Source organism: Astyanax mexicanus, chromosome 1, assembly GCF_023375975.1.
Source record: "Astyanax mexicanus isolate ESR-SI-001 chromosome 1, AstMex3_surface, whole genome shotgun sequence".
Taxonomy (NCBI): domain Eukaryota; kingdom Metazoa; phylum Chordata; class Actinopteri; order Characiformes; family Acestrorhamphidae; genus Astyanax; species Astyanax mexicanus.
Window position 1 is genome coordinate 71,432,008 of NC_064408.1, and position 24,143 is coordinate 71,456,150.

The 24,143-nt window shown below is 42.7% G+C and overlaps 1 protein-coding gene across 1 annotated transcript; it reads right to left on the bottom strand.

Annotated features, from left to right (window-relative positions):
• Window positions 1-262: 262 nt before the first annotated feature.
• On the bottom strand, window positions 263-22,389 carry si:dkeyp-72h1.1 (uncharacterized protein LOC799956 homolog). The gene is made up of 4 exons (XM_022663662.2): window positions 22,148-22,389; window positions 5,910-6,008; window positions 3,344-3,509; window positions 263-1,411 (listed from the first exon to the last, which is right to left on the bottom strand). The coding sequence occupies exons 2-4, from the start codon at window positions 5,985-5,987 to the stop codon at window positions 1,359-1,361; spliced, it is 297 nt and encodes a 98-aa protein (XP_022519383.1). The 5' UTR covers window positions 5,988-6,008; window positions 22,148-22,389; the 3' UTR covers window positions 263-1,358.
• Between the last annotated feature and the right edge of the window lie 1,754 nt (window positions 22,390-24,143).

Sequence of the window (24,143 nt, forward strand, 5' to 3'; positions counted from 1 at the left end):
TGTAGTTAAATAGATAATAACCCATTTAGGTTAGTGTTTGTAAATAGTACAGCCTGAGTTATTTAAAATTCTGTCTCCATCGCAGTAGTGAGGGTTGCCATTTTGGCAGGGAATAGATGAACTGGCAGACTTTGTCCACAAAAAGCATGACAGCTGCTGATGGGTACAAACAGCCAAACCCACTGCTTGTGTCAACACTATCTCCATCGCATAGCCCCTTCAGCTAACACCTGACATCTGTCCCCAGAAAGGCGCGGAGATGTCGCAGCATATGTGCCTTTAATAAGTGGTCAAACCAAGGTAGTCAGCACCTCAGTAGAAAGTGATCAACAGTGCTATTATAGATTCCATACATCTAAGCAAGGTGCTTTGTTATTGTAACAGATTTACCATGAAAAGTACATTCGTGGCATTTTAACAGGATAGGTTAAAGTTATTAAACTGGTACAATCCAGAGATTGTTATTTTTTTCTTGTATTTTTAATGGTTGGCTAATGTGACTACAGACTAATACGATAAATTATAATTACTTTTTAATATATATTTGCAAAACTGAAAAAAAAACAATCTCTGTGACTGCAGACAGTTTCTTTAACGATGACCTAAAAACACAACAGAAGCAGAAGAAATATTGTGTTATATCGAGAGAAAAAAATGTAACAATGTAGATGGCCAATCAACTGTACAAATGTGTCCCGAGATCTAAAGAACAAATGAAAAACATGGTTAAAGAATATTGAGATATTATGTTACAGCTGCTTTACACTGAACTTAATATAAGAAGGTTCTGAAAACACATCATAAAATATAATCTACTGTACATATTAATATTATATTCTACATTTGTGAACAAAGCACTATTGTAGATGAACTACATGTCTACATTGCTTGAAATTTATCTTATGAGATATACTGAATTTCTGCATTACACATCAAATCATAAGCTGTGGACTAATGGGGGTGGTAGGTTAAAAGGTCAAAAGGGTCAAATGTTTAAGACTTTGGTCAAAAGCAAATAAATACATACGCTACCTCAAAGTGGATACATTATTTAAAAACCAGGCACAAATGAAGTCTAGTGAAAATATTGCAGATGAATGGTTACAGGAAGGAAAAGAATGTACAACTCAATCACAGTAGCTGGCTACCACTAGAGTTTGGCACGTGAGTTATTTCAGCGAAGACGATCTCCCAGGCCTCTGCTTCCCCCTACTGGATTGGAGGTCTGTCGACAGGTGGGTGGCTCTAGTGCGGGTGATACTGTAGTCAGACCTAACTGTTGGAGCCTCTTGCTCATGCTCTTGTCCATCATGAAGACGTTCACAGTATTAGGTTGGGTTGGTGCCAGCTACTGCCCATCAGTTCGCTGTCACTCCGCCAGCCTCCTCAACCTCCGCCGTCGTCTCTTCACCTGAAAGGCATTCCGTTTCCACACTGTTACTGATCTCACATTAACAAGTCAGTCGTACTTTAATGTGGCCTTTGTTAAATGTCATGGCAGTTAGCATTAGCACGTGCTCTGAGTGTTTGAGCATGCTCGGAGCTTGACAGCTTGTTGTGTACACATGAAGATGCCAGAAGTGATCTTCAGAGAGATCAGGGGTGGAAAATCCTTGAGCAATTGTACATGAGTATTGCACTTAAGTATTATTTTGGATGATTTGCAGTGTTCTGAAGTAATATAAAATTGAATACTTGTAAATTACTCAAGTATACTTCCAAGAGAAGTGGTAAAAGAAGTAATACTTATAATATAAAGTGCATTTCTATATTTCCACCCTGAAAGAAATTCCACAGAAGATCTACTTCTAAGGCCAGGTTCACACTGCACCCTTAACAAATATCTGTCAGGTTTGATATATGGACCTTTTATCGACAGCTACAGTCTCTAAGAACACAAGACAAGGGAGTAAGAAATGAGAAAGTGAAGGGTGGAGATTTCACACCCCTGGCATTATCAATTTTGTCATCCATATTTTTTTCTACATCTTCATGTTCCATGTTTCATGTTCTCCTCATTTCTGCCTAGGTTTCTTCTGGAGACTCACACAGTCCACAATCATGCAGATCAGATTGGTCATTCGAAATTGCCCTGATATGTAGGAGGGTATGTGTGTGGGTGTGAGTATGGATGTGTGTATGTCTGTATGCCCAGATATAGATTTCATCATCTATCATTGCTCTTAGTGGATGACAATATGTGTGTTTGTGTTGGCTGAGAGCTAAGTGTATAAAATTTGGTGTAGAATAGATGGTGTTACAAAAATGTTTTGAAATTTCTACTATACTCAATAACTTTACTATAATTAATACTAATCAAGTTAATGAAGTATAAACAAATGCATTATGAATTAAGGTGTGATACTATGGTAGGCAACATGACTTGACATAAAGCTTGCTAAAGGGAAAGTGTTGACATGTTACTGGCAGAGCGGTGGAAGGCAGCTGAGACAGTTCTCTAAAATACCTCTCTGTCGTAAATATCAGTTACTTGCAAGATCTGGTCGTTAGAGCTTATAGGCCCCAAAACCGTTGGGGGGCAAAGAGGATTGAGTGCTACTGTATGTGTAAGAAGGATTTTGACAGACAAACTTCTGATCAAGACCAGCCAAAACCAGTTTTTGGGGAACTGACCAAGGTGCCTTCCTCCGTGAGCTTGAGGCGGGGTTTGTCTATAAATGCTCATGTCTGTGAAATAAACTTCTTCTCTTGAACTCCTTGTGAGTGGAAGTCTTTCCCAGAGCTCTGTTTTAATAAATTGTTATTTTGCTGAAGATCAAGTATCCTGTCTCTCTATGACTTATCTCTACTTCGGGCTTCCATCAAAAGAATCCAGGGGAACGCACTGGAGACGGCGCAGAGGGTAGTGCGGTTTTCCCAACAATGGTAAAGTGTCCTTGGGTTCCTAGAAAGGCACTCTATTAGTGCAACTTCATACATTTATTAATTTGTTAATGGACATCTATTTAGAAATAAAAATAACCATGTCTCGTACATGACAATGGGTTGCAAGCAATATTGACTGAAAGATTCCAAATTACAAAACAATAAGTTGCGTAGTGTGAAAGGTACACTGATCTGATGACTTTGTAAGTTGTGTTGAGTGAACCAGGCATTAAGAACCTATTTGTTTTTGGCTTCCATTAAGTTCAAAGACAGAAGGTTTCTTAAGAGAAGCAAGTGCGGTTCTTCTGTCTTTCAAAGAGTTTTAGGAGTATACAGTCATGCTGGTTTTGTCCTATAACCAAACAGACCAAACACTTCCAAACACTTTCACTTCAAACAGATTTCACGCTCACTTTCTACTCTGGAAAGCAGAAACAGGTGCACTGCAGGGTCTCACCTGTCTTCTGGCCCTGAGCTTCTCTGCTTTCTTCTGTAGGGCTCAGGTCATCTGGAGGCCACCGCAACTCCCCACTCTCCACCTCTCCACTTTCAGTGGGCTCCACCACGATGGACGGCAAGCGCTTGGACAGCTTAGGGTAGCGCTCGTGTGATTCTGGAAAAATCTGCACACAGCAGTCACTTGTTTTACAGAGCAAATCTTGACTCGTGGCACATTTTCATGCATGCAAGATCAATAGGATCATAGGCATATTTCTCCAAAATATCCACTGAGATTATCAAGGGGCTTAAAGCAGCTAGATCTCATTAGAGCATGGAGGCATACAAACACTGCTGAAAGCTCTTGAAGCGAATTAACAGGCTTGAGGCAATCGCAATCCATATTCAGGCCTCAAGAGTTCAGCACTCGGCTTTGACTATCTATGCACGTCCATTATGGCCAATCAGAGAGTCTGTTGCCGAGGCGATCGCTTGGGATAAGAATAAACACATGTTTACAGACTGTTCCCCACAGTGTGCTACTCCAAATGCTCCATTAAGAGCTGCAGGATGGGACTTCAATAATGGAGAATCTGGCATTCACAAGAGCAAGACGTGACTTGCGTCATATATGATTATATCTTAAGTGCACTTGTGGAGTTGATGGGGAAGATGCAAAGAGATAGAGATGAAGGGAAACAGAAGAGGGTCAATAGACTGTGGCGAGCCATAGGGAGCAGTATAGAATGGCATTTTGGTCAAATGTTGACTGTCATCACTAAAGGAACAGGGAGTGGTACAGCGTGTTCAGCTTGCATGTATCGACAGTGTTCATCCATGCACACACACAAAAAAAAGGTAATGATGATAATTTCCTGAAAAGAATGTGACCTTTCAAGTCTCTCCTGAAGCTGTCTGTGGGCAATCTGGTCTTTATGAGCGAGAAGAAGCTATCAGATTGGCTTTTAGGGGGCAATGAGAGCAAAATGAAAGGGACAGCAATTAGGCTGAAGTGATGGAGGTGCAGTCAGGAATAGATCCTGTCGACAGAGAGCAATGGTGGGACATTTACACCTGTCATACGTCTCCCGAGATGCTGGCGAAGCAGAGATGAAAAAAAGGAAAGAGACCGTGGAGAGTCCTTACAGCTTATAGAGCACGGTCCGTGCTTGTGCATTAGTGTGCAGTGTGTGTCTATGTGTGTTTGTGTAAGACATGAGACGGTTTGTCTGCAGTCTCTCACTGTATAAACCTTAGTACACTAAAAAGGGTTTATTTAAAAAAAAAAAAAAAAGACTTGTGGTCACAAACTATTGAACTGGGTTAAACTGGGAACTTAAGTACTGTCAATGAAACTGGATTATTAGCTGAACACAAAATCTACATATGAACCAATCAAACAATTTATAATACTGGAAAAATAGACCACATTTTGAGAGGTTTATCCTACGGTTCCTAGTATTTTAAATTAGACCTACCCTGTAATTTGTTTTTATAAATTTTTATAAATTTCAGAAATTTGAACATGGGTTAAAATAAAGCACTAAATGAGTTACACCCTAAAGACAATAAATAACTTCACATGGTTCATGCCAGTTAAAGTCAAATAAGTACTTTGAATAAAACACCAAATCTTAGTGTTTATTCAAGTTGAATATGGATTTTACTTTTTTTTTTACACTGTAAAATGTGGTTCATCCGTTTTAATTTCAATACAGTTCAACTAAAAATACTTTATGTGGTAACCATACATTCTTTGTTAAACATTAATACATTCAAAATATTAAGTACAATTGCTTGCTACCACAGGAAGAAACCTTTTTATAGTGTCTGTAATATTTTAAATAATATGTAATATTTTGTACAATATTCTTGGTAAGGCAGGAAAAGTCCTTCATCACATAAATGCGTTTCTGCATATGTTGACCAGCATACAACAATGATATTTCCAATTGACAGCTCTCAAGAAACGTATACTCAGTTAAAAAAATAATAATATTTTACTTTATGCAGTAAAAATGTTTAATTCAATTCACTTGTGTTGAACTCTTCCCCTGTTTTTTAAATTGCATTAGTTTTCTAAGAGAATATTCCTTAATAAGAAAGGTTAGTAATTCGTAATGCGTTACTGCATCACTGTACTAATTATAACTCGTCACGTCACAGTGGCTTATCAGACAAGATACACAATAACACAATAACAACATAGCTCATATTCATATCTATAGGCACATTTTAAAATTGCTGCACTGTTAATGATCAACTTACTAATATATGGTTTCCAAAAAAAGAATTTAATAAAATAATTACTTCACAATGGAACAGGGAACTGAATGTATTTAGGTTAAATGAAACAGTGTACACATGTGTACTTAATTAATTATTGATCAATAAGGCTTGTATTTATTAAATCAGTATTTTACATCAGGTTCAATCTCAAAAGCTCTTTATGTCAACCAGTGTTTCTATAAACCAAGAGTGCAGATTCAGAAGGAGCACCTGGTTATGTAAATTACTACATGATCATTCATTCTCAATGTCCCTAAGTAAGTTCAAGTAGACCTGAACTAGCTTTAAAATTGTACCTGAAAAGTGATGTTTTGGTCTCCAGATGCTCCGTAATCCCCCACTGCCGACTCACAGGTGTTCATCACCTCCGTCATAATGTCCTGCACCTAAACAACCTATAATAAAAAAAACAACAACATGAAGTGAATGCAGCTCCCTCACCAGCACAGAGTGTTTAACTTCAGCGAGCACAGTCCATGCACCCATGCTCTCATTTGCCTATGAATGCATCAGAGCCTGATTCAGACCAGCCTCCTGAACTAACCACAGCTGGGTTATTTTCTCATTTCTAAATAACAGCCACCAGCCAAAAAAATCCCTTCCAGCTTCCACGTCCTTCAGGCCAGGGGATTGCCATGGTTCGTTTGACTGCCGCTTATTCAAATCATCTCATTAACCATTTAGGAATTGAAATGACATGTGCACAGTACCAATCCTGCTAAAAGCTTTAGAGCCCAAAAGGTCTTCAGGAGAATACATCTGATCTGTACTAAACAGTTTCATCTGAGCCGATTCAGAGAGGAAGATATTTTTGGTCTCGGCTTCAGAAATCAGAGCAAAGAAAGAGGGCAGTTTGGTTTATGGACATCATCCCTGATCTTTTTGGGGAACATTTCAAAACATCTAATACTTTAAAAATAACTAGGATAGTCTGTATTCCTGAGCCCAGATCGAAACCCAGAATATTGCTATATGGCACAAACACGCATGGAAACGTTGCGTAGGTTCCACTTTCAGCACCAAAGTTAGGAGCAGCTTTTTATTTTTACTGACAGTCAAATAAAATGCCAGTGCTGTGGAGTTAAACTTTGTGCTTCAGGAATCAGGTCTAGGGATGAGTTTTGTCGATTAAGTCTGGGAAACCAGTCCTTAAAGGAATTATGATTTTTAAACTTATTAATACACTAGTATTATGTTCCATGACCTGTGCCATGTCAAATGAGAGCTAAAAACACTGTTCTGACTTGATAATGTGTGTGTGGCCTCCTGAATTGAGTGTAGATGTGATTTCTTTCAGAAGCACTTCTTTGTTTATATGGACAATTCTAACTTGATGCCACCGGTCACAACCATTACCACCCACAGTGGACAGTACGGGTGGGCGATATCACCCTAAAATAATATTGCAATATTTCATGGTATTTTCGCGATAAGGATACTCTTGGCGATATGACAAAAAATGATTTCACAAATACACTACTGCAACAAATTGAAAAATACATTTTATTATTGCATATATGATATGATATAGCACACGCCCTAAATGAAATACTAAAAAATACATGAATTTTATCAGATCTGTAACAGACGTCAATGATCCAGAATGCCATGATACTAATAATAATGCACTCCAAATATCTCCATATATCCAGGATTAAAGTAAAATAAATAATACTGGACAGATATAATATGTCTCTAGTAGATCCATAATGATAAATGAGAACAGTGTTCATTTCTCTTCAGCTAAAAACAGCTAAAAAGTTGTACCCTTATGTGATAACTAGGGGTTGGAGGTATGGCATAATATTTCAGGGTATAATATCGCTCACGTTATTAAAAAAGGTTGCGATATTATTGCATACGATATGTGTAATGGGTTGGGGAGCAGTAGCTCTCCAGCCCAGAAGGTTGTAGGAACCAAGTGCAGAGCAGCAGATCTCAAAGCAGGTAAACCCAAGAAAAAGGGGAAAATAATAATAATAATAATAATATTAATAAGAAGAATTAATATATAATCGTGAATATATATATTAATATTATATAATAAGATTTTATATATATATATATATATATATACAATTATTATTATTATTAAACCCCGCTCCACGCGGGGATCGAACTCAGGCTGTCGCGGTCGCAGCCCAGTGCTCTAACCGCTGCACCAGCGAGCGGATTGGGATGCGGCCGCTTTTATCGCCTTTTAAAGAGCCTCCGCCGAAAGGGGCGGAGCCTCGAAAACGGGCGGAGAGTAAAAACGGGTGGAAAACAAAAACCTCACGCCCAGCGTGAGTGAAAGAGAAGGGGAGAATGTAAACAAGACTCGCCGCGGAAGCTAACGGCTACCTCTTATGGAGTGAGGTAAAAACAAAAGAGCTTCCAAACTAAACAAAAAAGTGAATTGGGGTGCTTTTGGATTAAAGGCTGTTCCACCACAGAGGGGAGGAACAGCGGGAGAGAGTGTAGGTGAGCAAAACCGCGTGCTTCGCGCTGCTACACACACACACACACACACACACAGGAGAGAGCACACAGCTCTATCTCTAGCAGACTCGAGAGAGAGGAAAGGGACAGAGGAAGATACTTTTGCGGGAGAGGCACGCCAGCGATGCTGATCAATGCTCTCTCCAAAGGGACAGCGGGAAAAGAAAGAGAAAAGAGCCGAGGCTCACTCGAAAAAACGGGCATAGATTCGCTCTCACGAGCTTCAAAGATCCAGCGCCGAGTGGCTGGTTGGCGCTGCTTATAAGCTGTTGAAAGCAGGTGTTGATAATTAGCCAACTAACCCTCGGCGCTGGCCTGGCGCGCCCTCCGATGCCCTGGAGGACGCCTCGATCGGGCACCAGCCCTTACAGGACCCCCCCCCCAAGGGGCGGCACCCGACGGCCCTAAACCCGCCGCACGGTCTCGCCGAAAAGCCCTAACCAGTTCCGGGTCCAGGATGTGTCTGGCGGGCACCCAGGACCGCTCCTCCGGACCGTACCCCTCCCAGTCCACCAGGTACTGGAGGCCCCCGCGTACCCTGCGGGAGTCCAGGAGCTGACGGACGGTGTAGGCGGGGGCACCACCAATGGTGCGGGGACCCGGGGGAGCGGCCGGACCCGAAGAACAGAGGTAGGGCCTAAGGCGGGACACGTGGAAGGTCGGGTGGACTCTTCTAAGGGCGGGTGGCAGGGCGAGCCGGTATGATACCGGATTGATCCGGCGAAGAACTTTGAATGGCCCTACGTACCGCGGGGCCAGTTTACGTGGGGTACCCCGCAACGGGAGGCCCTTGGCCGATAGCCAGACCCGTTGGCCAACCCTATATGAGGGGGCGCCGCCTCCTGTCTGCATGGCGTTTCTGGGACACCCTGGCAGACAAGAGGGCAGCCCGCGCCTTCCTCCAGGCTCTGTGGCAACGTCTGACCGTCTGGTCGGCCGAGGACACCCCCGTAATAGTCTCCTGTCCGGGGAAAGCAGGCGGAGCATACCCAAACTGGCACTCAAAAGGAGACATTCCCAAAGATGAGTGCCAGAGCGTGTTGTGGGCATACTCCGCCCACTTCAGTTGGTCGGACCAGGTAGAGGGGGCAGAGGAAGCCAGACAGCGGAGGGTCCTTTCCAGATCCTGGTTGACCCTCTCTGTCTGACCGTTGGACTGGGGGTGAAACCCAGAAGAGAGGCTGACCTCTGCCCCTAACAAACGACAGAAGGCACCCCAGAACCGGCTGGTGAAGTGAGCCCCACGGTCTGAGACTATGTCCGATGGTGGCCCGTGGATTCGGACCACCTGGTCGAGCAGCACCTCTGCTGTTCCCTGCGCGGATGGCAACTTGGGAAGTGCCACAAAGCGTCCTGACTTGGAAAACCTGTCCACGATGACTAGTATCACGGTGTTGCCTCGAGATGGGGGCAACCCCGTGATAAAGTCAAGGGACAGGTGAGACCAAGGACGTAAGGGAACAGGCAGGGGGTGCAACAGACCCGTGGGCTTGGTTCTGGGGTCCTTACAGCGAGCGCAAACCTCACAAGCGGCCACATGGGAACGCACGTCTCTCTCCATATGAGGCCACCAGAACCGGCGTCGCAGGTACTCTAGCGTACGTGTGGCCCCTGGATGCGCTGTCTGGGGAGAGGCGTGACCCCAGTCGAGTACCCGCCTCCTGAGGGAGGATGGTACGAAGTCTCGGCCTGGGGGACCGTTCCCCGGGTCAGGATCGGTCTCTTGGGCCCGTCGAACAGCATCCAACAGAGCCCAACGGAGGGGTGCCAGGATCCTGGCCGGGGGAATCACGGTGGCTGGTTTCACTGGAAGAGGGAGGGGCTCCCATTGGCGAGAGAGGGCGTCCGGTTTGACGTTCTTGGACCCAGGACGGTAAGACAAGATGAAGTCAAACCGGGTGAAGAACAACCCCCATCTGGCCTGGCGTGGATTCAGACGTTTGGCCTGCTGGATATAAGCCAGGTTCTTATGGTCTGTCCAGACCAGAAAGGGGTGTTCAGCCCCCTCAAGCCAATGCCTCCACTCTTCCAGGGCAAGCTTGACGGCCAGCAGCTCCCGATCTCCTACGTCGTACCTCTGCTCGGCAGGGGTAAGACGATGAGAGTAGTAGGCGCATGGATGCAGTCTGCCTCCAGGCCCCGATCTCTGGGACAAGACTGCTCCTACGCCCACTTCAGAGGCATCCACCTCCACGACAAACGGAAGTCCCGGATCAGGCAGCTGGAGAACTGGGGCCCTGGTCAACAGGCGCCTGAGGGCGTCAAACGCCTCCTGGGCCTCTGTGGACCAGCTGAACCGCCCCGAAGTCTTCCTCGTCAGGGCGGTCAGCGGGGCGGCCACAGAGCTAAAGTTCTTCACGAACCTTCGGAAGAAATTAGCAAAGCCCAGGAAGCGCTGGACCAGGCGCACCGAGGTGGGCTGGGGCCAGCTCTCCACTGCCTTGATCTTGGTGGGATCCATGCGCAGTGTGTTGTGCGACACAATAAACCCCAAAAAGGAGATGGTCTGCGCATGGAACTGGGACTTCTCAAGCTTGACGTAGAGGTGGTTCTCCAGGAGCAGCTGAAGCACCCGTCGGACATGGCTGACGTGTTCGTCGACAGACCGGCTATATATGAGTATATCGTCTAGGTAGACGAACACGTAGCGGTCCAAGGCTTCCCGAAGAACCTCATTTATGTACCCCTGGAAGACGGCCGGGGCGTTCATCAACCCGAACGGCATGACCAGGTATTCATAGTGCCCGGACGGAGTGATGAACGCCGTCTTCCACTCGTCACCCGCCCTGACCCTGACCAGGTTGTAGGCACTGCGCAGGTCCAGCTTGGTGAAGATTGTGGCCTGCTGCAGTGCCTCAAAGGCGGATGACATGAGGGGCAAGGGGTAGCGGTTCTTCACAGTGATCTTGTTGAGGCCTCTGTAGTCAATACAGGGCCTCAACCCACCGTCTTTTTTGCCCACAAAAAAGAAGCCGGCGCCGGCCGGGGAGGTAGATGGCCGGATAAAACCTAAGGCTAGGGCCTCCTGGATGTAGCCCTCCATTGCTCGCTGTTCAGGGCTTGAGAGGGAGAACAGCCTCCCCCTGGGGGGGCTAGTCCCAGGGAGAAGGTCAATAGCAACGTCGCAGGGGCGGTGGGGGGGCAGTACCTGGGCTTGTCTTTTGCTGAAGACCTCCCGAAGGTCTCGATATTCCCTGGGTACTTGAGAGTGATCGGGACCTTCGGGGTCGAGGTCCACACCTTTAGAGGCTCTGGGGGACCGAAGACAGGAAGCTTGACAGGCTGGCCCCCACCGTATGACCGAACGGGTCAGCCAGTCAATGTGGGGGTTGTGCCGCTGGAGCCAGGGAAACCCCAACACCAGCTGCAAGTCGGGAGCATTTATGATGTACAGTGCAATTTGCTCTGAATGAGCCCCGACTCGCAGCGTGAGGGGCCGTGTTTGTTGGGACACCACCCCTGGCTCCAGGGACCGCCCATCAATGGCTGCTATGGGTAGGGGTTCATGTAGGCGGACCAGGGGCAAACCAAGCTCTCTGGCCCTGGCTGCGTCCATGAAATTCCCTGCCGCTCCAGAGTCTAGGAAGGCTGGTAGACGAACCTCCACAGACCCCCACGCTAGTGTTGTGTTCAGGTACACCCCTTGGGTTCGAGGGGGCCCTGGTCGATCTGTTAACGGATGCTGACTTTTGGCTGCCAAGTCAGGACAGGTAACGCGCTGGTGCCCTGGAGCCCCGCAGTAGAGGCACCTCCCTTCACGCATACGTGCCTCGCGTTCTTGACGGGGAAGGCGAGTGTGCCCCAACTGCATGGGCTGGACCCCGTGGTCAGGTGGGCCCTCGGTGGCCCCTGATGGCCCACTACCCGAGAATTGGCCACGAGGCCCCCGGGGGGTGGTACCCGAGCCCCGCACCTTGCGCCTCTCCCTCAAGCGGTTGTCCAGCCTCTGGGTGAGCTCAATGAGGTCGTCAAGGGATGCTGGAGTATCACGATGAGCAAGCTCATCCTTGAGTTCCTCATTGAGCCCATGGTGGAACGCGCTTGCCAGAGCGCTGGGGTTCCACCCGCTTTCAGCCGAGAGCGTGCGAAACTCTATGGCGTACTCTGACACCGACCTCCTACCCTGTCGTAGGTTCAGGAGGCGGGTCCCCGCCTCCTCTCCTCGGACTGGAAGGTCGAACGTCCGCATGAGGGCTGCCGCGAATAGTTCAGCGGTAGCGCAGACGTCCGGTTGGTGTTCCCACACCGGGGTGGCCCACGCCAATGCCCTTCCAGAGAGGAGGGAGACGATGTACGCCACTTTAGCACGCTCCAACTGGAAGCAGGACGGCTGAAGCTCAAAAGCAAGGGAGCACTGCAGTAGAAACCCCCTGCAGCCTCCCGGCTCACCCTCGTACCGCACCGGGGGCGGTAGTGGGGGCCCCACTCGAGGCCCCACAGAGGGTGCGGCAGCGGCCGGGTGTTCAAAACGAGGGGACTCAGGCCCAGGCTGGGCTGGCTGTGCGGGTGGGGGTGGATTCGGGGCAAGCACAGCAGTCAGGCCCTGCAGCTGGGCCAAGATCTGCCGCAGGACCTGCTCATGTCTCCCAATGACAGCCCCCTGGTTGCCCAGGGCGAGCTTAACCTGCTCGAGATCCGACTGCTCTGCTGGATCCATGGTGGGCTGGATCTTTCTGTAATGGGTTGGGGAGCAGTAGCTCTCCAGCCCAGAAGGTTGTAGGAACCAAGTGCAGAGCAGCAGATCTCAAAGCAGGTAAACCCAAGAAAAAGGGGAAAATAATAATAATAATAATAATAATAATAATAAGAATTAATATATAATCGTGAATATATATATATTAATATTATATAATAAGATTTTATATATATATATATATATATATATATATATATACAATTATTATTATTATTAAACCCCGCTCCACGCGGGGATCGAACTCAGGCTGTCGCGGTCGCAGCCCAGTGCTCTAACCGCTGCACCAGCGAGCGGATTGGGATGCGGCCGCTTTTATCGCCTTTTAAAGAGCCTCCGCCGAAAGGGGCGGAGCCACGAAAACGGGCGGAGAGTAAAAACGGGTGGAAAACAAAAACCTCACGCCCAGCGTGAGTGAAAGAGAAGGGGAGAATGTAAACAAGACTCGCCGCGGAAGCTAACGGCTACCTCTTATGGAGCGAGGTAAAAACAAAAGAGCTTCCAAACTAAACAAAGAAGTGAATTGGGGTGCTTTTGGATTAAAGGCTGTTCCACCACAGAGGGGAGGAACAGCGGGAGAGAGTGTAGGTGAGCAAAACCGCGTGCTTCGCGCTGCTACACACACACACACACACACACACAGGAGAGAGCACACAGCTCTATCTCTAGCAGACTCGAGAGAGAGGAAAGGGACAGAGGAAGATACTTTTGCGGGAGAGGCACGCCAGCGATGCTGATCAATGCTCTCTCCAAAGGGACAGCGGGAAAAGAAAGAGAAAAGAGCCGAGGCTCACTCGAAAAAACGGGCATTCGCTCTCACGAGCTTCAAAGATCCAGCGCCGAGTGGCTGGTTGGCGCTGCTTATAAGCTGTTGAAAGCAAGTGTTGATAATTAGCCAACTAACCCTCGGCGCTGGCCTGGCGCGCCCTCCGATGCCCTGGAGGACGCCTCGATCGGGCACCAGCCCTTACAATATGGCAATATGACACACTCCTACTGGACAGTGCAGTGGATAGTGATAATTGTGACTGGCAGAATCTGCTTAGAATTGTCTATAATGTATTCACAGTATTCACATGGCAGAGTGGATCTAGCTTCAGAAATTAAACATTTCATCCATATGAAAGCCACTACCAGAACTCGCTCCAATTCATGTCACTTTACCATGAGCATGGCGGGCAGTACTCACAATATAACTCCTCACAACTGATAAGTGTGGGTGTTTCCAAGCCATTCCCTAAAGTAACACTTCATTATCAAGTTACATACATCTGTCCCATGACTTTTGGCATCTGTGTGTGTGTGTGTGTGTATGTGTGTGTGTTTGCATAAATAGCTGTTTAGTGAATAAGTGAATGTCACAGTGGGGCATAATTATGAAAATCCGACTGGTTGAGCACAGAATCACTATTATCATCAGTCTCATTATAATGAATCCTATTTTTCATTTGTACACAAATAATCATTACAAATTCAAATTATAACAATAATTAAATTATTGATGGTAAGAAGGGGTTCTGAGCACAGCTCAGATATGCATGCTGATATGATCCAAGAGCTAAGCCTGAATAAATTAATGTGAATAATGGGATATGGTACAAACACAAACTAACAAAAAAACAAAAAAACGAAATAGATCGAAACAATTGCACATTTTAATATTAGCTGATGAGAGCATGATTACTTGTCATTACTAGCTCTTCTCAGATGGCAGATGAAAATGTATGTGATGCAGTTATGTGTGTCAGAAATGAAGAGTGGAGTGGCTGATGCTTCAGCTGGATGGCCCATGGTAAAATAGGCATGATGATGTGTCACTACTTACTGCTGCTTTTAGTTTCAGTGAGAGCTGAACCGAGCAGCAGCAAACAACACCAAAGTAAGATACTCCCATAGTAAAGACAGCTGTCCTAGAACCTTTTGGGGTGTTATTTAAGCATATTTAAGTTTGTACCGGGGTGTAAGAAAATATCAATATATTGTCATACACTCTAAGAAAAGTAAGTACAGATTTGTACTTAAAAGAGTACAAAGCTTGTCGCTGGGGCTGTACCTTATATTGAGGTACAAAAAAGTACCTTTCAGTGAAAGTCCTTTTTTGTACCCATGGTTTTTGTGCCAGTTAAGATTATAAAGATTATAAACATTATCATCAACTAAATATGGCTCAAAAACTTGATGATGCAAAATTGACTGGCTTTCAAATAAAAAATGTGCAATTAAAATATATATTGTTAATTAGTACAGTGATACAGAATACTGAATGTACCTTTTGTTTGGTTAAATGGTACAAATTTGTACTTATTGCTGTTAAAAATTACTTTGTACTTCAGAGGGAACAAATCTGACCCTGTAAAGACCAATATTGTACCTTGGAGGGTACAATAATGAAGAGTGTACCTTTGAGTACAAAAAAGTACTCATATCGTACCTCTGTTTTTTAGAGTGTATTATATTTTGCAATAAGGTACATTTCAGATTCCACTCAGATTGGTGACAGTGATTTATTTCATGTTGTGTTTAAACCCCGCCCCCTAGAAAGCAGTGTTGTACTCTGTCGTTAGATCCTTCTGTTCTGATTGTATAAAAAGTAAACTTTTCATTTTCTTTATAAATAATTGTGTTATCCTTTGAAATATTTCTCAACATGTGAACATGTAAACAATCACAATATATCATCTTGCTTACAGTATTGCAATGTATTGAATCGAAACCCCTTTTATTGCCAAGTTCTTGGCAAATGGCAAATATTAAAAAACAACCATATTTTAGTATCAAACCTACTATGCAGTTTACCATCTGTGATACTGTAAATCAGATTTTAGAATTTTATAAAAACTGAATAAAATAAAGGTTTGCTTTTTTATCTAGTCATAACAGTGGAATGTAATGACAGAACACTGGTATCTTGCGATCTAGTTTAAAGGACGCAAATTTATACACTGTCTGATACCAATCTTTACATGTAAAGTAATGATTACAAATCAGTACTGTTTAAAGTACAGCAAAACAAAATATCATAATACTATATATTGATATTTCCTATACCCCTAGAAAATCTGAATTTAAGGAGCAGAATAACTTAAAAAAAAACAACAACTTTATTTTATCTCAAATATCATCCCCAGTGCAGTTTAATGACTCAGTTCATATTATTAACATTTTTATTATCATATTATATCGTATTATTATTGCACAGTTCTAGCTTACATAAAAAACTTAAGCTTCCCATCATCATTCAAACTATTTTGTTCGGCAAGTTAAAGGATAACCTATATCAACCTAATGTACATATAAAGTTTTTTTTATGGTTGTCTAATTTAAAATGACTTGCTTAAGAATTGTAAAATACTCTGAGCTTTTCCCACACAGCCCTGCATAATCATGTAGGGAGTAAATGTAGGGCAGAATATTATCCACTGACATGAGACAGATAATTTCCTGTCAGCCTGAAACCTCATCCTTTCTTGAGAAGAGAAGTCAGGCCCTGGCTGTGAGCCATTTTTGCACATTTTATCTCACTAAAAGGATCTGCAGCTAGGAAACATTTAGATTTTTCTGTATATATCTTATTTCATATTCATATTGGCATTTAAACTCTTACTTTTATGGTATATTCCCAAAAAGTAATTGCCTTTGGAAATTTCCAATTTCAGTAATGCCTCTTTTAGCTTAATGTTATATATTTTATTTTATAGTTGTGATGTACATGATATGAGATATCCTCAGCATTATTAATTTCATTCACATTTAACGTAAACTTCCATTTGCCTTAGATGCACTGGAAGTTCTTTGTGTTGAGCCAACAAGTTATGATTTAGTAAAAGTGTGTGTGGGGGTAAAATGGAGGTTGTAAAATGGCTTGTTCAGAAAATTGATGGTGTGACTACCTAACAATGCAAAAACAAGGAAACACAGTACCAACAATGCAAAGCCAGAAAAGCTATTTGAATACTTGTAGTACCTTGTGAAGCTTGTCAAACATGATTGAGAGTATAAATAGATGTGTACGTTGCTTCACATCTAAATCAATTGGGCCTACACTATTAAGAAGAACATTCTTAAACATTTACCTTTTAATGCTCTCAAGACAAGAACACTCACCTACTGACATCTAATAATATGCTAATATTATTAATGGTTTAAACTTCTAGATGACTGGAGATGTCCAAGGTGAAGAAATTAAAACGCTTTTAATATCTTTTCAAAACAATAGCCGATGGAAGTAGATGTGGCATTGTGAAAGTCTACAATCAACAGGTACAATAATCTTAACAATGCAAAACCTTGATGACACTCAAAAAGGTCAAATAAGAATGCTAGATGAAAATGAGTCATGGTTTGGACCATACCACACCTGTGAAACATGGTGGAGGTACTGTTTTAAGGCATGGAGATTTCTGGCTGCAAGTGTAAATGGGTCACTAGTGTTTATGTATGGATGATGTAGCTGCTGGTAGATGAAGCAGGATGCGTTATGAATATATAGAGCCATGAATTTTGCTGTAAATCAGTAAATGCTGCAAAAATGACAGGGTTGTGATTCACTGAACAGATGGACAATGACACAAAAAACATGAAAGAAGCCCAAAAGCTTCTTAAAGAAGGCAAGAGGTATTTTATCAATATTCATTGAGTCACCTGACCAATTGCACATTTTTTCATTTACTGAAGATAAAACTGAGATAAAACCTGTTGAAGGTAAAGTTCTGGTAAAGAATTTCAATGGAAAAGGAACTCTGCGATGATGAGTGTCATTCCCTAACTGCAAAAGTTTGGAGCCTAGGTTTTAAAAATGATTAATATCTGAGTGGTCCAGCGGTCTAAAGCGCTGCCACTATGATCGGGAGATTGCTGGTTTGAATCCCAGTCAGGCAGCTTGGTATCAGCTGCTGGAGCCCTGAGAGAGCACAATTGGCCTTCCTCTCCCTGGGTACCCACATGGCGCTCTTTTCCCTCATCACTTCCAGGGTGATGTTGATCAGCTGATGTATCAGAAAGTATCAGAGTCACTGTGCTTTCCTCTGAGCATCTACTCAGCAATGCTTCATCAGCTGCAGTTCGTAAAGAGGCGGTGGCTCCTTGTTGGAGGAGGCCTGTGCTAGTCTTCATCCTTCTTGTGTTGTGGTATCACCAGTGATGGGGGATACTGGCCTAGCTAAACTGGGAGAACTGGCATTGAAAAATATTATCCTTATAACTATTAATTTGTTTGTCAACAGAAATGAAGGCACTGTAAAAATAAATCAGGCAAAATCATAAAAGTAGCAATACTATCCAAATACTGATGGATCGGGCTGTATCATTCTAATATCTTAAGATTTTAGAAATGGGATCTTTCCTTGAATTAATTATAAACCTAATAAAGATTTTAGAGGACTGGTTGCAATACTAAAGCAATTTCCCCCTTTTGCTCTTACGAGTAGTTCATACTTTTCTTATTAGAATTTTAATGATCTCACATTCTCTCTATATCATAAAAAAGAATATACTTATCACACGATAAGTATAAAATAAATATCTGAAATGACTTTCCCCATAAAAGTCATAACCATAATGACATACTTTTTAAATAATTTAAATCACTGATGATGCTGTGTGCAGCCGGCCTGCTTTGCTCTTTGACCACCATGCTGGCCTAATCTCTGGCGTAAACAAATGCAGCCTCTGCATAGCCCACACACATCTGGCTGTAGACCTGTTATCAGCTCAGCATTTACATGGATAACGGCTGTCTCTTACGACAGCGCTGATCTGAGATAACGCAAGCGAGGAGGCCACAGCAGTATGCCATGGGCTTTGATGCGCTGAGCCCATAAGCTTCCTATAAGCCTGGAGAGGTGACAGGTGAGACAATGGGATGCCTTGGCAGATGAGTTCCACTTTAAGAGATTTCCTATCAAAAACTCTGATCCTGACTGAGGAGGAGCTGATCCTGGCATTGCAGCTTGCGCTACAAGTGTCAGTGTTCTCAGTTCACTCAGGGAGAAACGGAGAGAGCGCACGAGAGAGAGAGAGAGAGAGAGAGACAGAGAGAGAGAGAGAGAGAGAGACTAGGGAGGAGAAGTGCAGAGAGTGAGAGACTGAGTGAGTGAGTAAGAGAGTGAGTGGGTAGATGAAAGAGAGAAGTAAAGGTGCAGTAATATAAAGCAAAAGAGATTAAAGGACCCTGGAAAAAAAGGTCGCCTCCTACAACCTTAACATGGTCTGGCGACTTCCATGAAACAAAGCTGTAACGCCACAGCAAGGAGCACAACAGGCCACGGTGATGAAGGTGGGGAAAAAAAAAAAAAAAAAAACTTTTAACACTAAAAGCACTATTCAAATTTATCTGTCACGATGGCGGAACGACCTGTACGGATGAAAGAAGGAGAGAGAGCCAGAAAGAGAGAGGAAAAAAGAGAGAGGGCGAGTTGTTTGTGCTCTCGGCGGATTGCAGAATGGACTAATTATTCATGCTTGTTATTATGATCACAGTGGCCAACACAAATGTAGCTCGCTCGGCGGGCACCGGGGGCCCTTGTTAGCATACAAGCCTTTTCATCGGTAAATTTGAGCGGCAGAGACAAAGCTGCCTTGAGTGAGGGATCAAAGGGCCATGCGTGTGTTTGGTGCCATTTATAGAGGGACAAAGGCGCAGTCAAAGGCTGCCTCTGTGGGCGGCCGCACAAAGCCTTCATTTGCTCATCAAAATATTTTCAGAGGAGCAACTCCTAAAGACAGTGGATGTGTTAATTTACCCACGGAGGATAGATAGCTAAAGTGTAGGCTTTGTGTTGTAGGCTTACGTTTGTCTGTCTGTGAGTCTGTGTATGTGGGCAGGAACTGTTACGTCAGCCTCATACAAGCATGTATACTGTGTCTGTGACAGGTGTTTCTGGTGTTTCAGTGTCTGTGAATGCTTAAACACGGTCCCCCAGAGCTGATTCCCAAAACTGCCTTACTGGAAGTGGTGACTGGTGGAAGGTTCCACTCAAGACAATGAAGAGGAAACGACACAGAGTCTGATTTCCACCAACACAGAATAGACCAGTTTTCTCTCAATTAACAGTGCCCTGAGGTGTTGCTGTGCGCGGCCCGACAGTCGCGAGGGCAAAAAATAGAGATGGTTTCCTGAATAATTGAACATGGCAGAGTTCACCCCCTCCCTCCTCCCTCTGCCCAGCTGTATGGAAAATCTTATTCAAATCCAGGGAAATGATGGATACTGGCCTGACTGGTGCTACTGTTGCCATCAGCCAATGGGAAGCTCAGACACAAGACCTCCGAGATTGCTTGATAAACATTACCATTATTATCTCTAGTCTCTGGTAACAATACTGGGTTGACTATGATTCTCACAGTCAGACCTGACACACATCAGACTTCAAAGTGATCCAAAGGAGAACCACTTTGGGTTCCCTGCTGAATTTTCCTCCAATTCTTGTCTGATTAGAAATAAAGCAAATCTCAACATTGTTTTACTGGTTGCTAAACCCCCCTTTAGAGAAAATCAGAGATCAACATCAGAACAACATCAGCGCTCAACTCTGGGGGGCTTTGGACACAAATGATAAAGCCATGAGGTCTCTTTCTATTCTGGAAGACTGATGAAATATGTAGAAGAGATTGCTATATAAGAAATGATGAGATGTTACACTCTTCTTAAATCTTATCCAGCAGGGAGTGAACTGAGATCAGTCTAAGCAGAATAATCTGAGCTACATTTAAGACCTTATTTTGATTAAAGTGAGAAAAACAGGATCCTTTCTCAGGAGATGAAAATAAAAAAAATAAATATTGCTTAAATACATAGGTAGGTCTACACCTTTTTTAGTGGTGCCAAATTATCCTTTAATCCCCAGCATCCATAAAAATAAGAGAAAAACATGTTCTTAAAGCAAGTTTTCCTGAATATGTTGAAATAATGCTAAAACTAGAGAACATGTAGAACACATACGGTTAAATATAATACAAGATAGGGACCTAACCATGTCTAGAAGGAAAATATGGAACTGCTCAAGCAAACTTCATTATTTCATTAATATTTATTTCAGTATAGTGTATGTAGGCTAATCCAGCATTCCACATCGCCAAAAAACTTAGTCTGGTACTTCATAAGAGACCTGATCTCCTGGAGCTGAAGCGTTCCATCAGAGAGATGTAATACTTTTGTAGCATACTTTAGATTCCGTGTTCGAGCCTGAGTCTAATATTACCCCATGAGAGATTAAACCCACAGCACAATCTCAAATGTTACATAATTTGAGAAAACATGCTCTTGTACTGGCTGAACATAGCAGGGGGAAAAAATCTAACTGGCAGCAGCCCTACAGCGTGTTCTACGCCTGTTTAATGGAGACACTTTCAGCTGCGGAGGACTGTAATTACACAGTTCTTGTGGCTCAGGAATACAGTAAATGGTGCTGTAATGTACGATATGTGGAATATTCATGAGGATGAGGATTAAAATTGTTGCTTTTACACAAAGTCTATCATATAAGACACTTAAGAAAACTTGGGTGTGGACTAGGGCTGCACGATACTGTAAAAAAATATTACATGGTTTTGTGAAATATTTTGATATTAAGATTTAAATTAATTTCCAACAGATTTAACTAGAAGTCAATAAACAAACATGTAATTATAATAATGAGTATAGAAAAGTACGTTAAGAATCAAATCAGTGTTACTGGGCAGATATAATCTGTTTACGGTCAAAATTCCTTTTCCATTAAGCAAGTTGTAGAATGACATATGACATATGATATTTATATATATATATATATATATATATATATATATATATATATATATATATATATATATATATATATATATATATATATATATATTGTGTTATGTAACAATGCATGTCCTCATATGTGATTTTTTTTTTGCATGCATGCATGGTCTTGGTGATGCTTAAACAACATATTGTGCATCCCTACTCTGGACATCTCAGGTGTTCATTGGTACAGAAATGCAAGTAACACCTGATGATTAACTGTATTATTAGCAATCTTCCTAAAAACACAGCTTACTGACCATCTCAATCAGGGTTAACTCACACTATTATAAAACTGTAACAGATTTCCTGATATTCTCAACAAGTTGTGAATGAATGACCCTTTTGTGCTACAAGTAAACATTATTAGACCTTCAGTTATGGGTATGTCCCTTAAAACCAAACAGAGATTAATTTATTTAATAATAAATGAATAATAATGCTTTCCCATTTGAAAGAATCTGAACATAGTTTAAATCAGTCATGGCTGAGAGTAGATGAGAAGAAGAGTATAAGTCAGTCAGTGTGTGAGAGTTAGTCAGTACTGGTGTATCAGTGTAGTCAGTGTGAGTGCTGGAGGCTCTCAGTCTTACCTGTCTCTACAGTAGTGCGCTGTGTCCCCGCGTGATCCGAGCCGCCGTGTGTGTGTGCGTCCGCTGAGCTGCTGCTGCTGGAGCAGTGTGTGAGCCGAGTGTTCAGTGGTTAGTGTGTGTGTAAGTGTGTGTGCTCCCCGGTAGATCCGCGCGCGCAGCAAACTTGTTAACGAGTGAAATTTCACGCGCAGCCGCCGCGGCACAAGAGAAGTGAGCGCGTGCGAGCGACGCCAGGGCTCGGCCAATGAGTGATACCCAGAGTCGTGCGCGCGAGTTCATGTGAGCGCGCGCGCGTTTGTGCTTGTGTGCATACGTATGTGCGTGCGCGAGTTGGAGGTTGGTTATAATAATAGAGATATTACTAGCAAAAAATGTAGTTCTTTAATGTAGCTATACATTTTGTTTTTTATATTAATCTAATGATTTCCTGAAGGAATTACCAGAGCTTACAAAGCAACACATATAAAAAAAGTAAAAAAAAAAAAAAAAAACATTATATATATATATATATATATATATATATATATATATATATATATATATATACGTATATGTATATACGTATATATATATATATATATATATATATATATATATATATATATATATATATATATATGTAACACATAATAAACTTGACTGGGTGAATAAAGAAGTAGAGTCCCTCAGAAGCAAATATGGGCAACAATGTTTATTTTTAGAATCCATGGAAAGTACAACAGCAGTCAATACCAGTTAGTTTGGACAAACCTTCTCATTCAATGTTTTTTTTTTATTTATTTTATGTATTTATATATACATAGATTAATAATAAATACATCAAAACAATTTAGAGGCACACATGGAATTAGATTAGCTTGGAATTACATTGAGATAAGAGTACAGCCTTAGGGAAAAGCAGCAACTGTTGTTCAGCACCTCCAGAAACACCAAGATGTTAAGAAAACTATTCCAGGTGACTCTCCCTCATGATGACACTGAGATCAAAATACCAAGCGTGTGCAGATCTGCCTTTAAAGCTAAATGTGGTACTTAGAAGAATCTAATATATAAAACAGATTCTGGTTTGTTTAACACTTTTTGTTTACAGTACAATTCCAAGATATATAGAAAATTCACAAAAAGATAAATAAACACATTGAATCAGAAGAGGTGTGTCCAAACTTTTGACTGGTACTGTGTGAGGGACCATCCAGCTTGTTATCAGTACCAGTTCAAAATCTCTGATGGTATGGGCTGAAAAAGCCATCTTAATGTTGTGGTTTTAAAACAACATATGCTCACATCCAGACAATGTCTTTTTCAGAAAAGGGCTTGCATATTTTAGCAAGACTATACTAAACATCATACCAAGTCCATCACAACAGCAAGGCTTCACAGAAAAAGAAGAGTCTGGGTGCTAAATTTGCCTGCCCCAAGACCTTTCACCAGTAGAAAACATTTGGCACATCATGGAACTGCCATCAAGATCTAAATAAGTGTTTAATGTTTTTCATAAAATGGTACAATGTCTCACTTTCAGCATTCAATATATGTTGAGCTTCTCCAAATTTTACTCTGTTATTAATGAGACCACTACATCAGTCTATGAAGTCTTAATCAGCAGACCACCATGCTACTCCCTCTATCAGCTGCACTTCTGCTGTGATTCTGACACAAATAATAAGTGCAGTTCAATGAACTGCCTCCACTTTTACACCACACACACCTCATGCAGTGCATGGCCGATTTATTCTCAGTCATGCATTTTTAATTAAATGGGTTATAAATTCTTAATAAACTGTTATTGATCGTGTTACTTTGGAAGAGGCAGGCTGGCTTGCGGGTTAGGCCACTAGCCTAAAAAAGCTTTGATCTCTAACTCATTAAATGTAAAATTAAGTGGTGTGTTAGCCAGCTACTTACTTTTTGAACTACACTGTAAAAAATATTTTAGACGGTTGTATATAAAACCCATGAGCTGCTGTTTTAAGGTCAGTTTAGGATTTCTAGTTTA